Source organism: Myotis lucifugus, unplaced genomic scaffold (assembly GCF_000147115.1).
Source record: "Myotis lucifugus unplaced genomic scaffold, Myoluc2.0 scaffold_18, whole genome shotgun sequence".
NCBI classification, from domain to species: Eukaryota; Metazoa; Chordata; class Mammalia; order Chiroptera; family Vespertilionidae; genus Myotis; species Myotis lucifugus.
In genome coordinates, this window is record NW_005871066.1 from 8,167,757 (window position 1) to 8,184,960 (window position 17,204).

A 17,204-nucleotide genomic window follows, 5' to 3' on the forward strand; every position below is an offset into this window, starting at 1 on the left:
CCCTTTTCTTAACCCAGTGGTTCTCAACTGGGGTGATTATATCCCCTCCTCTGGAGACAAAAATGTCTAAAGACATTTCTGCTTGTCACAATTAGGGGGTACAACTAGCATCTAGTGCAGCCGTGGGCAAACTACGGCCCGCAGGCCGGATCCGGCCCGTTTGAAATGAATAAAACTTAAAAAAAAAAAGACCGTACCCTTTTATGTAATGTTGTTTACTTTGAATTTATATTAGTTCACACAAACACTCCATCCATGCTTTTGTTCCGGCCCTCCGGTCCAGTTTAAGAACCCATTGTGGCCCTCGAATCAAAAAGTTTGCCCACCCCTGATCTAGTGGATAGAGGCCTGGGATGTTGCTAAACATCCTATAATGCACGGGATACCACCCCCAAACCCCAACAAACAATTCTTCTGCCCAAAGTATCAATGTACTGAGATTGAAAAACCCTGTCTGAACCTATGCTGCTCATTTTCTCCCCTTGTGCAAATCACTCTTTTGGAGTAGGTGTGATCTAGACTCTAGGGCACCAGGTCACCTAGCAAGGCCAGTAGGTAGCAGCCCAGAAGGAATCATGTTCTGGACAAGGATTTTGGTCAAAATGGAGATCTTGATGCACACAAAGTGTACACACCTAGAAGGCAAACAATCAGAAAGTTCATTAGGATTTTTGCTTTCCACAACTAATACTCATGATTTTTCTGGACAATCATCATGTCCTTGACTACCTCTAAGAAATATCAAATGATGAGTGGTTTACTTTTACTTTTGTTTATATGTATTATCTCTGAAAGTTTTAAAACAACAATATTCATTTGTAATATAAGTAACTCTCAACGTTTTAAAATAACCCCAAATCCTCACTTAAAAAATGCATATCATCACTATGACATGGAAAAAAAAGAAAGAAAATGCAACATCAGTGTGGGTCAAAGCAAAGAAAAACACATACCAAACGGTTGACATTAGTTATCTCGGGGGGGGGGGGGGAGTGAAGAGGAAAACGCACTCTTTACATTGATATAATTGTTTTAAAAGCAGGGAGCTTCTGGACACTTTTTTCCATGTTCAGTATTTTCCCAACAATTTTAAAAAAGAGATACTCAGAAAGATTAAAAAAGACTGACATAATGTTTTTTACTTTATACTCTGTCACACAGGCAATACCATGAATATCAGTTTCTCTTATCCTTGATTCTTCCAAAATAACAGAATCATGGAGAGCGTATTTTCTGTCTTATATTTGATGTCAGGATCCAAATGGTTTCCACTTATCCCTGGAGACTAAAGCCTTCACACAGTTCTTGCATTTGACTGGGAGAGAAGTTTAAGCTGGGGGACTTCTCCTCAGAGAGGTCTAACACAACACTTTCCACTTTGCCAATTTTCATGGTAAGACTGCTTTCACAGCTCAACAAGATAGGAAAGACAGACATGGGTGTGGCCACCTTGCCGACTCCGCCACTGGAGAAGGCGCTGAGCCACAAGGGCTGTGCTCTGTTCCCATCTGTTTGGAAGAGATGCCTGTGGGATCCCAAAAAGCAGCCCTTACTTACCTCTTACATTGAGAGAGTTGAAAATGGGCCCCAGTCTGCAGCCAGGGTCCCTCCATAGGACTTTGTCAGTCAGGGTCCCAGAAAGAAATAGGAAGCATGGATGTGATTCTGGATCACGTATTTATAAACAGAGTTGTGTCAGTTTCTATCCAAGCAGCTGCCTGTGGCTGATGGGTCAGCTGGCTGGTCTGCCAGGGGCCAACCTTGGCTAAGAGGCTGGACCTCCCTCTATGGGGTCTTTCATCTCAGGCTGCTTTGCAGCAGGGTTGTTTGAAGATTCCATGAGAATAAGTACAGAAGCTGTGAGTCTCTTGAGGTCCTGCAACATCATTTCTTCCACTTTCTATTGGTCAAAATAACTTGCAAAGCCTTCCTGGTTTGGGGGGAAAGGATAAATAGACTCTTACTTCTTGATGGGAGAAACTACAAAGAATGTGCAAGAATTTGGGGGGAAAAGCAAGGGCCTGGGGGTTCTGGGTGACGGCAACAGTGAGAAGCTATCAGCGTCCCGAGCCTGAAGGAGCAGGGGAGCAGGACGTGAATGCTGTGAAGTAGGCCTGTGGGCGCTGGAACGGACGGGAAGAGGCCACCCTTGGGAGCTGGAGCTGAGCTGTGAGAACTGACAGAACCTGCTGCTCACCAGGGAGGAGTGTGCTCGCTCTCCCCACCCTCCCTCCCACCACCTCTCAGATCCCACAGTGGCCAAGTGTGACTGACAGCCAGAGGTCAGGGAGTCAGGTGATGTCATCCATGGAGCCAGCTTTCCAGGACACGGAGCAGGGTGGAGACTGGGTCTGGTGGGGCAAATAGGAAGGAGCCAGCACAGTCTTGTTAACGTATGTAGTAGAAACATGGGGGGTGGGGTGGGGGGGGGGTAATAATACACTTTCAAAGCCGAATCCCCTTTTCAATCCCAAATGACCTATATTTGAAAGTTTCCAATGACAGAATGTTGACCGCCTTTCATAGTAGCTCTTTAGTCTTTGAGCAGCTGTGACTACTAGAAAGTTCTTTATATTCAGACAAACTCTTTAGGGAGCTTTCACCTGCTGGTTGCATTCTATTTCCTCAAGCTGACCAAAGAAAAAGAAAAAACAAACAAAAAAAGCCCACATACTTACTCTGCTTTTCTGGCCCTCAAATACTTAAAAACAGCTATGGCACATGTCTTCTTTCCTTTATATGAAAATTGCCAGTGAACTCCATTTTTTTTCACAGGACAGTTTCAGATTTTTTCATAATCCAGTTCCCTAGGATGTAGGCTATGGGCTAGTTTGACAGTTCCCCCAAACCAACTGAATGGCCAGGTGTGATCTGACCAAGTGAAGTAGAACATTTACCTTCCTTCTTTGAGAAGTTCCACTTCAACCCAAAGCCAGTGTCTTTTCTAAAGGCCACCTCATTGTCAACCATAGCTCCTTATACCTCTTCCATCCACTATTCTATGGACTCCTTCTTACGGTTTAATATAATTCCCAGATATTTGTTGGTTGAAGAGTGGATAAATGAATGGATGGATGGATGGATGGATGGATGGATGGATGGACAGATGGGAGTGAAGCCAAAAAAGGCATCACGTTGCTTTTACTGTTCAAGGACTTCAATGTTAGAAGGAGAATATGAAGTGAAAATATCAGTTTTTTTACTGAAAGATTGGGAAACCCTAAAGTGAAAGATACATGTTAAAAAGAATAGTTATGCCGAAACTGGTTTGGCTCAGTGGATAGAGCATCGGCCTGTGGACTGAAGGGTCCCAGGTTTGATTCCCGTCAAGGGCATGCACTTGGGTTGCACGCACATCCCCAGTAGGGTGTGTGCAGGAGGCAGCTGATCGATGTTTCTCTCTGATCGATGTTTCTAACTCTCTATCTCTCTCCCTTCCTCTCTGTAAAAAATCAATAAAATATTTTTTTTAAAAAAAGAATAGTTAATATAGAAAGAACAGTCCAGTCTGTGTGGCTCAGTGGTTGAGCATCAACCTATGAACCAGGAGGTCACAGTTCAATTCCCGGTCAGGGCACATGCCCAGGATTCAGCTCGATCCCCAGTGGGGGGCATGCAGGAGGCAGCCGATCAATGATTCTCTCTCATCATTGATGTTTCTCTCTCCCTTCCTCTCTGAAATCAATAAAAATATATTTTAAAGAAAGGAAGGGAGGAAGGAAGGAAGGAAGGAAGGAAGGAAGGAAGGAAGGAAGGAAGGAAGGAAAGGACAAATCTCTGGAAATATAGCACTTCACCAGATCCAATCAATGCTTATCTTCTGTCTCTTCATTTCTAGTCAACTCAAACTAGGTACAGATTCACATTGATAAGTGCCTTTAGATAGAGAATACTTTTAGACAAATGTATCAGTTTGTCTACTCTGACTTACATGAAAACCTTGAGAAGTCTGGTGAAAATAAGTGTTTTATCTAATGAATCAAAACACCAAACTAAATATGTCTTTACTCGATACATAAATCCCACGGGTTTGGTATCACTTGGGCACCCAGGAGGAATTTATCAAATGGAAATATATAATTCATTTCATTTTCTTTTTTAGATTTAGAAAAGAAGATTCAAGATTTGAATCTTAGTAGACAAAGAAAAGCTGATCAACTGAAACAGTTGGAGGATCAAGTCATTGCCATTAAAAATGAAATTGTTGAGCAAGAAAATAAATATTTAAGCTGCTAGCGTTAGGCAGAGCTGAAGTGCAAAAGCCAGTGCCTTTGTTTCTGGTTCCTGAGGAGCAACCTGAGGAGCTGTGCTGAACCTGGGAAGCACAAATGAGCAGCCTCCTCGCCTTCCTCCCGCGCTGGAGCCCTCCCCCTCCGCAGCTCTGCTCAGTGCTGGGGAGTGACACTGGACCCAGGAAACGCCTCTTCGTGTAGCACAGGAGGGAGAAGTAAAGAGGTTGTCTCTGGTTTCAGAAACCTTTCCTCTTGCCTTTCCTAACTTAAAAATAATTAGTTACATATGACAAGTACAAATCAAAATAAGATTCTATTTACTAATACTAATTCTAACTATTCAAGTGTCCAGGCGAGGGGTGGTGGAGAATGGGGAGTTACTAACCAACGGCATAAAGTTTCAGTTAAGATGAATAAGTTTCCAGAGATCTGCTGTATATTATATGTGTAGTTAACAATAATGTTTGTCCACTTAGGAATGTATTGAGAGCGTGGATCTCATATTAAATGCTCTTACCATGCTACAATAAAATAAAAATAAACTTAAACAAATTAAATTAAAATCAATTATATCTCGAATACTAGAATGGAATGAATATGGGTGGTATATACTAGTGTTTCTGTATTTTATTTGGATTTGCTTTATCTGTAAAACCATTATTCTATTCTGAATAAAGTGCATGTAACTCAAAATGTAACTTGTTTTTACACCCCCTTTCCTACATATTTATTCTCTCAGCCAAAGGATTTTCTTTTCCCCAAATGGCACTTGAACAGTATTCAAAGACTACTTTTCATAATTTGTCTGCAAGCATTTCTGCTGACAATCCGCCGGCTTTGAAGATGGAAGGATGGAAGGGGTCCCAAGAAGCCGAAAAAAAAGAAGAAAACGGATTCTCTTCCACTGCTTCCGGAAGGGAACATAGCCACGCAACGCCTTGATACCTTGATTTTAGCCAGTGAGACCTGTACTAGACTTCTAACCTACAGAACAGTAAGATGAAGTTGTGTTGTTTTAAGCCACTGTATTTGTCATAATTGGTTACAGCTGTAAAAGGAACCTAATCTACCCTCCATTTGTTTTTTTCCCCTTCAATTGGGCAAGAATACGGTGAGCCAGCTGTAACCACGTAGATGATGAGAATACTGGTGAAACAAGATAGAAGAAATCTAGGTCCCTGATTGACTGTACCATTGAGGTGAGGACATGAGCTGGGACAGTTTATTAAGGTTACTGTTTTCAAAGATGTGGACAGGGTGGAGGAAAGTCATAGAGGGCAGTGCAGCATCCCAGAGCCAGCACTTGGCAGGGGGTCATCACCACCCTTAGACAGGGACAACTGCATTCTGTGTAGGAGGGCCACTTAAGAGGAACTGGTCAAGGGATGCAGCCCGAGGGGACAGCCCTGCAGAGGATCTGGGGGTATAAACACCCTGATGTCACTCTCCTCCCCTGTCCAATTTCTCGGGAGTGCTTCCTATTTGCTGAACCAAGGAACCAGGTTTATATTCCCACTAGAGGCTCAGTGCAGGAATTCGTGCATCAGTGGGATTGGGCAAAACCGGCTCTCTGACATTCCCCAAGGAGTCCTGGATTGTGAGAGGGCGCAGGCCAAGGCCAAGGGACTCCACCGGTGCAGGATCGGGGCTGGGGAGAGACACGGGAGGTTGGTCAGCTGGGGAGGGACCACAGAAGGGCCCCAGGGCATGTCCAGCCCATCTTGCTCAGTCCCAATCGGCTGGACCCCAGCAGCAAGCTAACCTACTAGTCGGAGCATCTGCCCCCTGGTGGTCAGTGCACGTCATAGTGGGTGGTTGAGTGGCCTTTAGCATATCATTAGCATATTTTTTGATTGGTTGAATGGCCGACCGGACACTTAGCTTATTAGACTTTTATTATATAGGATGTAGGTCAGCCTCCTGGGGCACAGAAGAAGGGCAAGTTGATCAGGAGAGGCACAATGACCTTGTGGGTTAAAGCTGTCTGTGCCTGACTCCCCTGGACTACCTGGCCCAGGCAGTCCTTGGACCATCACCAAATTACAATTTTTTCAAACATGACATGAAACCAGATCACCATATGGTTTCATCCCCTCTAAAAATGTATTTGAGAACAAGTCAAATATTTGCCTCAATATTCAGAGGAAAAATGTCAGAAAGGACTAGAATACCTGCACGGACAAAAATCTTTCCCCCCATCGCTCCCACTCTCAGTAACTACCATACTCTATAGCAGCTGCTGAAAATCCTCTCCTCTCGCTGCAAACTCCTCCCCACTAACAACTCCCCCAAAGCAAGTAGTTGTTCTCACACAACTCTTCATTCTCTTCGGCTCCCTCTTTCTTCTTCCCTCAGATCTAGCCTCTCCCCTTTGTCCTTGGTCACTCTCGATTTTCCCTGCCATGTATGTTTGTTTACAAGACTTGATACTTTCCAAGTCAGGCAGCCCTGCATTGGGGTGAGCCACTCCCACATGGAGGCCGAGGCCACACAGATGGGCAGCAGCTATACTTCCAGGCAGAGCTCACCCAGCCACCCTGAAGGGAAGCCTTTCCTTCTCATCCAAGTAGGCTTTGTCTAGGAACAAGCAATTGCATTAAGGGCTAAGCCTACAACATTAAAGGACACATTTGAAAACATTTTATATGTATAAAGGCATGTGTTTATATGCACTTAAGATGTATGCAAAATTTATACAAATGCAACTATAATGTGTAGGCTTCCCAGTAATCCTTAGCCATTAAACAAGTTTAATCAAACCCTCCTGCATACAAACCCGGGCACATGCACACCCTCTCTTCCTCCCTCACACCCCATGCCCCTGCCTCGCCAAAACCAAGCTTGAATAGAACTTTTTTTTTCATTCACTTTATGCTTCTAACTAAAAATTCTTTCCCGGCCCTGATTCTGGTGCTTCAGACAAGTGAAGAATCTAAAAACTTTGGTCAAAGAGTCCTCACAGGCTTTTTCCACTATAAGCTTTAAGGCCGTCAGCACCGAGCTGCCTGCCCTCAGCCCTGTTTCTTCCAGCTCCTGCGATAGGATGGAAGGAGGAGCTTCCCCGCTCTCCCTCCAACACAGTGGTTCTCAACCTTGGCTGCACATTAGAATCACCCATCTTTGTTATTGGGTGGGGCCACAACATTAGTAACAAAGAAACAGAATTTCTGGGAGGATGAGGCCCAGAAATCAGGATTTTAAAAAGATTCCCAGGCCCTAACCGGTTTGGCTCAGTGGATAAGAGCATCGGCCTGCGGACTGAAGGGTCCCAGGTTCGATTCCGGTCAAGGGCATGTACCTTGGTTGCGGGCACGTCCCCAGTGGGAGGTGTGCAGGAGGCAGCTGATCGATGTTTCTCTCTCATCGATGTTTCTAACTCTCTATCCCTCTCTCTTCCTCTCTGTATAAAAAAAATCAATAAAATATATTTTTTAAAAAAAAGATTCCCAGGTGATTCTAATGTGCAGCCACGGTTGAGAACCACTGATTAGCTTCTCTGCGGGGGCATCACTTGAATCTACACCTGACATTACAGCTAAAGGCTGGCCACTCTAGAAGGCTTCTACTGCTCTCCCAACCTGCCTCGGACTCAGCCTGCCAACTGAGTGAGCTGTTAGACAAAGCAAGTTTCCCACAATTTATATCAAACATTTTAATCAGAACATACAGGGTTTTTTAATAGAAATGTAGTGTTTTCTTCATGTTCATATAAATTGTGTACTTTTTAACCGTCAAGTCATAGATTCATAGGTTGTGGGCTCAGTCCCCAGTAGGGGGCATGCAGGAGGCAGCTGATTGATGTTTCTCTCCCTCTTCCTTATCTCTCTAAAAAATCAATAAAGACTTATTTTTAAAATATACTGTATATATAACATACATATTTTTTACAATTGGAGCCCACTTTCCCCCATTATACCATAGAAATAGGCCCTATCTTTTTAGACAACTGTTTAGTATTCCATTACAGGGGTCTAGCTTATTTACTTACCTAACCCCCTAGTGATGATTACTGAAGTTATTTCCAGTTTTCCTCTTGTTATGAACAGTAGTGTAAACATCTTTATATGCATTATTCGGCATGTTTTTCCAGGGTTAAAGTTATATCTATTGTAAACTTTAATACATTTCAGATTGCTCTTTAGAAAGGCACAATTGTACCTTCCCAGTGATCACTTACGCTCCTGCCTTCATGAACCTCATTCCGTTTGAGGTCACAAGGCTTGGGGGCCATTTACTGACCATTATATCATTACCACCTTGCAGCTTCTCACATGATTGTGAAAGTGCAGTTTACTTCTTGGTAATCCTCATGTATATTACAGTACCAAGCAGTCCCTGGCAAGTTGGTTAACATTGTCTATGTCAGTATCTCATGTATCTAACTCACAGAAAACCCATGAGATAAATATGCTCCCCTTTTTATATTTCCCATGAGATAAATTAAACATGCTATCTGCTTTTTTAAAGTACTGGTGTGCATTGGGGATGACTCATTCCAGCTAAAGAAGTACCTGTGAATGTTTTCTCTCCAGGGAGCACAATGAGCATAGCTCCTGGCATTTGCTAAAAGAATGCATTCAGCAAATATCTGATGGGCTCTGTGTTCAGTGCTAGGGAAATTAGGATGCTCTCAAGGTACTTACAACTTAGCACATTTGAAAAATACATTAATATTCATTGCACACCTACAATTTTTTAAATGATTTTATTAATTTGTGAGAGAGAGAATAACATATTTATACTTCAAAATGACTTTTGGTTGGAGTTTTTATTTTTAGTTATACCAGTTGTAGACAAATACATTCTCCTTATTTAAACAAAGTTTAAACATTACAGATAAGGCAAGAGTCCCCTTTAACCCCCATACCAAACAAAATTCCTGTACTTTCCCTTAAGGTACCCCCTCTATTATCCACTTGCCATGCCTCCTCCTAAAACTTTATCATTGTTATTCATGTATTTATACGTTTATGTTTATATGGAAACAGAAAATTATAATGTTCTTCCTTTATCCTGAACCACCGGTTCTCAACCTGTGGGTCGCAACCCCTTTGGGGGTCAAACGACCCTTTCACAGAGGTCGCCTAAGACCATCGGAAAGCACATATATAATTACATATTGTTTTTGTGATTAATCACTATGCTTTAATTATGTTCAATTTGTAACAATGAAATTGGGGGTCACCACAACATGAGGAACTGTATTAAAGGGTCGCGGCATTAGGAAGGTTGAGAACCACTGTCCTTGACTTTAACCCTGTTGACCTTTAACAATAGTATATACATTAAAGATAACTCTGGCCTTCTCTAAATGTCGAATATAAACCATTTGACCATAGTAGTGCTCAGCACATAGTAAATGCTCAAGAAACGTTAAAGAAGGAGAGAGAGATGTTGCTGCTAAGGCTTAAGGTACTAATTGGGTAGATAGGTGGAGTTCCCAAGGTCAAAGGTCAACCAGAGAGTGGTGATTATCACTACTTGGGATATCCGAATAGATGACTGAATTGTCAGCTCCATATTCCATGATTTCTAAATAGGGTCACCAAGAAATCATTTAATCTTTGAGGTTAATAGCAGCATTTCATTAGCCATTTTGAAAAGAGCAAACACATCCTACAGAATCTCTGTCTGGCAAACATATTGCCTGGCAATATGTAAAACAGCACGTAATCCTGGAGTGAGCCCAGTACTGACTTGTTTCTGGTGTGATAACACTGCACCGGCTCTGGGTGGGCTGGCGTTCATAAACCTGATTAGCAACCTTGGCAGCAGCAAGTGCAGCTGCTGTGGTCAAAGAAATTCTCTTTCCAGTAGAGCAGTCTTATGCTTTTAGAGCAGTGTTTCTCAACCTTGGCTGCACATTAGAATCACCTGGGAATCTTTTTAAAAGTCCTGATTTCTGGGCCTCATCCTCCGGAAATTCTGTTTCTTTGTTACGGGGTGGGGCCACAACATTAGTAACAAAGAAACAGAATTTCCGGAGGATGAGGCCCAGACATCAGGATTTTAAAAAGATTCCAGGTGATTCTAATGTGCAGCCAAGGTTGAGAACCACTGATCTAGATCTAGAAGGCCAAGGGCATCATGGTTGGGGGAGATGAGGCAGAACTGCTGATATTTGAGAGGAGATGGCTTTTACCAGCATTTCCATCACTTCTGATCAAAGAACCCATCCTCCCAAGGTAAAAATACTGGATTGAGAATTAGGATCCACTCTCAGTACAAGCCATAAATAGTAGTGGGTGCTTAGCTTGCTAATTAAAGCCAGTTTCCTGGGTCACCCTAGGTAATAATTAACAAGCCAGAACTATGGTTTGCAGCAAGAGAGTAGATAAGACTATCACTTCAAGCCTCTGATACAAAGATATTGCCTAGGTTCAAAATATAGGTAAGGAATACTTTTTTATTCAATAAATATATCCCAAAGACCTACTATGTGCTAGAAACTCATGTGGAGCTGTGTCAAGGACTGAACTTGAACTTTCAAGTGGAGAAAGACAGAATCTGGATAAAAAAGCAGAGTAAAGAAGGATTTTTAAAATTTAAAATATTGGAATACAGGAAGTTCTTCTTCCTCCTCTGGCTATTACTGGATTTCAGCATCCGTACAAAGCTGAGGAAAGTAACACCATCAGCCAAAATAAAACTTTCAAGATAATAAGAGATGAACTGAGTTTAATTAAGAAAAGTTTTTCTAAAACTTAACTATCATCCACTGAGTGTAGCTGCCTACTCAATTTGACATTGGTAATTTTCAATAAACATTTTAAAAGAAAAAGCAGTCTTAACACACCTCAAATTTTAGATGCTGATGTATTTTGTCCAAACATTTAGCTTAGATTAAAAAAAAAGAACTTTTTAAATTCTATATTTCTATAGTAAATTGTAATAATTTCTTAAACTTCTAATTATACAAATTTTTAAAGTTTGTGAATATAACTATTATAGGTGACAACAACTGGCCAGAGAAACCAACAAAAACTCTTATTTTTACAGGCCTTAAATTTTATTATCTGTGAACTGAAAAGTATTTGTACTTTTTAAAATTCTATGCTCTTCCTTCTTTAGGTAAAGCACTCATAAAGGAAGGTAAAGATATACCAGGAAAATGAAACTTTGGTTCATGACTAGTATTCAAGTCTTAAGGTGTTTAATTGACTATATTTAAGTTAATCCTGCTATGAATATGATAAAATGTTTAAAGAGCTTTCTTAAAACGTTCTTGTCTTACTTCAAACATTAATCTCTTTCCTATTCATTTTTGAAGTGCCAGGTTAGCAACCAAATACCAAAATTCATAAAGTATAAATAGTGAATTGAAAAAACTTGTCCCACTTAGAGTATTAAACATAGATCAGAAAATTTTTAAAAAATGGTTTGGAATTCATGGGCATAGATGGGTAGAAAGAGTCATTCTATTTATAGTACTATCCATAGTACTATCTTGAATCAGCAGTACCATCTTGCCACCTTTGAATCTAAGTACCATCTTGCCATCTTTTGGGAAGGTGAAATGCAATAGGTATGCAATCTTGCAAAAGGCCTGGAAAGATCATGGTTGAGACCTTCTAACACCTATTTTGGTGACTATCTTAAAACACTACAATACAGTGATATTTCTTTGAGATGTTTAAGAATAGACAGATGACCATTTTTTAAGACAGTGCTGATAAAGACCTGCCTGAATCAGTCAGAATAAACTAAATTATATTGCAGTTTCAAACAAACAAAAAACCCTCCCAAATCACAGGCAAGAACAACAAAGATTTATAACTTTCTCATGCTACACATCCAGAAAAATTAAGGGAATGTATGCTTGCTTCAGGCATAGCTGGATCAAGATACTCCAAGGTGGTCCTTCAGGATCTGCCCTCTGGCTTCCCTCAGTTCTGTTTTCCTCTGTGCTGGCCCCCATCTCAAGCAGCCACCCCCAGCTTCAGGCTGACATCCATATAACTCCAAGTCTAGGAGGAAAGAAAGGTTTTATTCCCTCTCATGAAAATCCCAGCAATTCCCATAAAAGTCCCAGAAGTCACCTAACTAAAACAGTTGAGTTACATACCCATTCCTGAACCAATTGCTGGGAAAAAAGGAGATGGAAATGCATTGATTAGCCTGGAGCCCATGGAGGGATCAGCCCCATCTGAATTATGTGGGTTGACAATGTGAAAGGATGAGTCCCCTCAAAAAAATCTAGGTGCTGTTACTAGATGAAGGGATGTTAATTGCAAGCCCAAACAGCGGTATCTATTGCATGGTCCAAGACTGAAAATGACATGACTCCCTGCCTAATCAGGACCTGATGGAATCCATATTATAGAGAGTGACAGTAAAGACCCTTATGTGCCCCCTAACGGTTATAAGGAAGGGTTATTCAATTGTATTCGTCCAACAAGTAGATATTGAGTGTATACAGTACACCAGAAACTCTGCCACCTGATGGAAATACGAATTTCAATAAAATACAATCCTTGCCCTCAAAGAGCTCCTGGGGGCAAGAACATTAACACAAAATTACAAGTTACTGTCCTACATATTCTAAAAGAGGTATGTAGAAAGTGCTGTGTAACATTTGTCTTGAATTATACTGGTCATTGAATCTACTTTTCTAGATCAATTCTACACTTTTCTAGATCAATTCTGAACTTATTTTTTCTAGATATTTCTATTTCAAAATAGCAAAAACCTAGTCTTTTTAATGAGAATTATATTAAATAAATAGCCAGGCTTTAGGACCTAAAGTTCAAAGTCTATACTGTCACATCCTTGTTCCACTGTCAATCATCATTTAAGATGAGATGCATGAATGGCATTCTAAGACTGTGTGAAAGGTGACCTTGAAAGTAGTTCTTTTTTGTTTTCCAAACAAAATAATAAATGCCTCAGGGAGATAACTGTCACACATTCTTTGCCACAAACAGCCAACAATTTGCAATCCCATCTGCCATTCAAAATTCTACAGAACTCCCCTGTAAGGACTCCAGGTAGTGCCAGGTAAGTACAAGTGGGGAGCAGAGGGTCGTGTCAGCAGAAGTAAAAGCCTGGATGGACTTTACTAACAAAAGTGATTCATTCCTCCTAAATGTGTAACACCTTCAGAAAGCATAGGAAGTCGAATGAAATATAATAAAAAAGAGGACTTTGTTCATGAGTGCAATTTGAGAGTATTCCTAACATGAACTCAAATCTGTTTTCTTTTTCCCCTTGACTAGAAATTCATGCAAGGTAGAAAGTGAACGTTTAAGAAAGTTTTTTTTAAAACATGGAAACTACTCTTTACTTTCATTCAAGAAACAGTGATTGAGTACCTACAGTGTGCCCCATGTCACACCAGGCAATGTTTATGCACAAATGAATGTTTCACAGTACTTGTCCTTGCCTCACTGTCTATGGGGGGAGATAAGGACATAAAAAAAATAGTTACAGCATTATGTCATTCATGCTACAACAGGCTTTTGCAATGTGCTGGTAGAAAGAGGGAGGAGGGTTATGTTTAAGTGGAGGCTTCAAAGGTGCCTTGTAGTTTACTATGTTGATGAGGTCAAGGAGGGTTCGTGCAGCAGAGAGAAAGAAATGAAGGTATGAAGAGTATGTCATGAATAGGGAACTTCAGGAAGCTCACAGGGTCAGAGGGAAGTCATTGACAGCTTTTGAACAAGGGAGTGGCCTGATCAAAAGTTGTGCCTCTGAAAAAATCCTTCTGGCAATGTTATGGAGGATTAGACTGGAGAAGGGAAGAGTTTGGAAGTAGGAACACCAGCGAGGGGACTCCTGTGGGCTTTGGGACATGAGGAGAGACTAGCCAGTGATGGCGAACCTTTTGAGCTTGGCGTGTCAGCATTTTGAAAAACCCTAACTTAACTCTGGTGCCGTGTCACATATAGAAATTTTTGATATTTGCAACCATAGTAAAACAAAGGCTTATATTTTTGATATTTATTTTATATATTTAAATGCCATTTAACAAAGAAAAATCAACCAAAAAAATGAGTTCGCGTGTCACCTCTGACACGCGTGTCATAGGTTCGCCATCACTGGACTAGACTAAGGCAACGAGGCTGGAGCAATGAGGGCATGGCGATTAGTTGCTAATACAGCAGAAATGACAGGACCTGGGAATGGGTGGAACGAGGTGAAGGAGAGGGAAATGTCGGGCCTGATTCCCTAGCTGGGCTGGCTTCAAAAGGCATGTGATCTGTGCAGTCTCCCAGGGTTCTACTGACGCCATAGTAAAATCATTAATTTTTGAACAATGGGTCCCCTATGCTCGATTTCATTTTGCACTGTGCCCTACAAATCCTATAGCCAGTCCTGTTCCCAGGTTCCTGCCTTGAGCTAAGCGGTGGATCGCAGTGCCAGTAATTGAAATTGGAAACAGATGAACACAGTCTGTTTCATGAGGGGTGAATGAAGAGATGAGTTCCGTTTTATAACACATGTCCTATGGGTCCTCAAAGTAGGGATATTCAGTAGGCTGTAAGAAATTGAATGTAAATTCCAAGCAAGGTACATGCTAGAGTTACAGATGGGGGGAGGACCAAGACCAAGGTGGTGGAGACCCTGGATGTGGATGCAAGTGTGCAGAGGGAAAAGAAGCTGGAGAGAGAACCCTGGGGAGCAGCAAAGTTTGAGGATCAGAGAAGGGAAAGAGAAATGGAAGAGGAGGAGTCAGAGTCCTGTGGGAATTGTGTCCTGGAAGCCACTTAAATCTATTTCAAAATAGCAAAACCTAGTCTTTTTAATGAGAATTATATTAAATAAACAGCCAGGTTTTAGGACCTAGAGTTCGAAGTCCTCTCGGGAAGGAGGGAGTGACCCCGTAAAACATATGCCGCAAAGAGATCCGAGAGGATAATGCCCATTGCATTTGGCAACTACTGAGACCACTGGTGAGCTGGAAGGCATTAGAATAGGAAGAAGGAAAAAGCAGAGGCAACAGTAAGCGCAGATGAGCCTTCCAAGAACCTGGCTATGAAGGCAAAGGGAGGAAAGGAGGAGAGTAGAAGGTATGTAGGATAAAGGCAGGTTTGTGTGTGAGGACACTACTCTCCGGTGAGATGAGGGCACACACTTCCAGGACAGAAGTCCAAAAGATAAAGGTGGGGATAAAGATGGACAAATGCATGGATGGAGTGGGCAGAAGGTGAATGTCATACATGCTCCCTCTGCACACATAGATGCAAAAACAGCAACAAAAACCAACAACATATCTCATTTTCTTAGCAGTGTTGTTTACTACTGAGTGAGGTCAGGGGGGCAGGGGGGCTTTAGCCGAGTGTTGAAGGTGAGGAACTCTTGGCCCCTTGGAGAGGACACTGACCAGGGACAGGAATAACTGCCATGTGGCCAGGAGGGCTCAGCTGCTGTGAGGGCCGAGGCCAGTCTGGGGAAAGAGGCAGAGCCATGCTTGCAATCTGTATGGATGAAAACCTGGACAGGGGGGAAAGTTTTGCCTTTTAATATTTTTCTTTTCATGAAGCTCTGAAGACCCGGCATTGCAACCTTAGACCCCCCACAACAGCACCTGCTTTCTCGGCGCTCTTGGGGCTGCCCAGCCCGCACCTAGGATCCTGAGCAAGTCAGAGGCTGCAGCAGGGCAAGTGCTGATTTGGTGAATAATTAATGCATCGCCGAGACCTGAGGCTCCTGCCTCCCTTGGTGGAAAGCATGTTTATAAACTCATAAAGTAGCTTACTGTATGGTCTAATGATTAAACTTTCCTGGGCCCTATTTCATTACAGCTAAGTTAAAAACTGACCAGCTGGCCACATAAACCTTCCTGGGGTGATTAATTAGAAAATAAGCAAAATCTCCTAACAGTTAGGACCTAGCTGGACTAACAACTCATTCCAAGCACTTTTGCCCAGGGCGGGGATGGGGTGGGGTGGGGGGGTGGGTGGGGGGTCAAGAAACCTTAAGCCTTGACTCCATCCATGAAGGCAGCAGAATTGGGCTAATTCGGGGAAAAGGTGCCTTTCTTCCCTCTCCAACCCCCAGGCGAAGAGTGAGCTTCCATTTACCCCTGTTTAACCAGACCGGTCACACGTGGTGTCATTTGAGAGCCTTCATTAAAGACCCTCTCTCCACCTCATTATGGCCCACGTGGTGCTTTAGTTAAAGCTGTGGGGAAGTGCGTCTCCTGAGAGACCTCCAGCTCCGTGGCTGAATCATCCCTGTCAAGGTGAGATGGGTAAAGGCGTCGCTTAACAAAAGTGTCCTTGGAGAAATTATCTGAATGAGAGCCATCGTCTAGATATAGGTAAGGAGTACATTTTAAAAAACCCGAACCAGATGGGTGGCCACCTGGGCAGGTCCTGGGTAAATGTGTGCGCAAAGGCAGCGTCGTGAAGGGCAGTCTCCTTCCCTCGGACGAAGACAGATATCCCGCCTGGCCCCAGCTCAGTGATACCGACTCCAGACGGTTCTCTTCTTTCTCAGGAATTGGCCTGACCAGTCGACCCTTTGCAAAGGTTTAACCCGCCTTTCCCCAAAGCTCAGTGCCTTGGGCACCTTTTAGTGACTCACTCCTTACAAATGTAAATTGCACAAGTGCGCGGGAGGTCCCGACCACCTCCCCTCCCCCCCAAGCCTGGCGACCTGAACACCCACCTCCGGGACCAGCCCGCGCGCAGCGCACCCCCTGCGCACCGCTGGGGCGCACACCCGGCGGCAGTCCCGTCGCCCCTCACCGGGCACTGGACGGGCCGAAATCCTGCAGCGACCGCAGGCGCGTCCTTTAAAACAAAAGCGCCCCCGAAGGGTGGGACCGCACCCCCTCCTGGCCAAGCAGTGGCCTCCCGTTGCCCTCCCCCTCCGCTGGCTCGCAAATTGCGCATGAGCACAGGCGCCTCCCTTGGTTCCTCCCAAGGCTAAACTTTCTAATTCCCTTCTTTGGCTGAGGCTGCCGGCCGCCGGGAGAGCGCTCGCACCGCCGGGTGAGCTGAACAAAGTGGCTGCGCGATTTCCCCC

The 17,204-nt window shown here is 43.0% G+C and overlaps 2 protein-coding genes across 3 annotated transcripts in view; both read left to right on the forward strand.

Moving 5' to 3' along the window:
* The window catches only part of LAMB4 (laminin subunit beta 4), an 88,410-nt gene extending 83,510 nt beyond the window's left edge, over positions 1–4,900 (forward strand). The window contains exon 33 of the mRNA XM_023751015.1: positions 4,103–4,900. Within this exon, the coding sequence (XP_023606783.1) occupies positions 4,103–4,236 (134 nt within the window). The 3' untranslated portion in view covers positions 4,237–4,900. The remainder of the gene's footprint in view (positions 1–4,102) is intronic.
* Positions 4,901–17,100: 12,200 nt separating this feature from the next.
* Positions 17,101–17,204, forward strand: part of LAMB1 (laminin subunit beta 1) — a 63,245-nt gene continuing 63,141 nt past the window's right edge. The window contains exon 1 of one of the 2 annotated variants that reach the window (XM_014452793.2): positions 17,101–17,170. The gene's annotated coding sequence lies outside the window, so the exon portion shown is untranslated. The remainder of the gene's footprint in view (positions 17,171–17,204) is intronic. The other variant, XM_023751069.1, reaches the window with a different exon arrangement.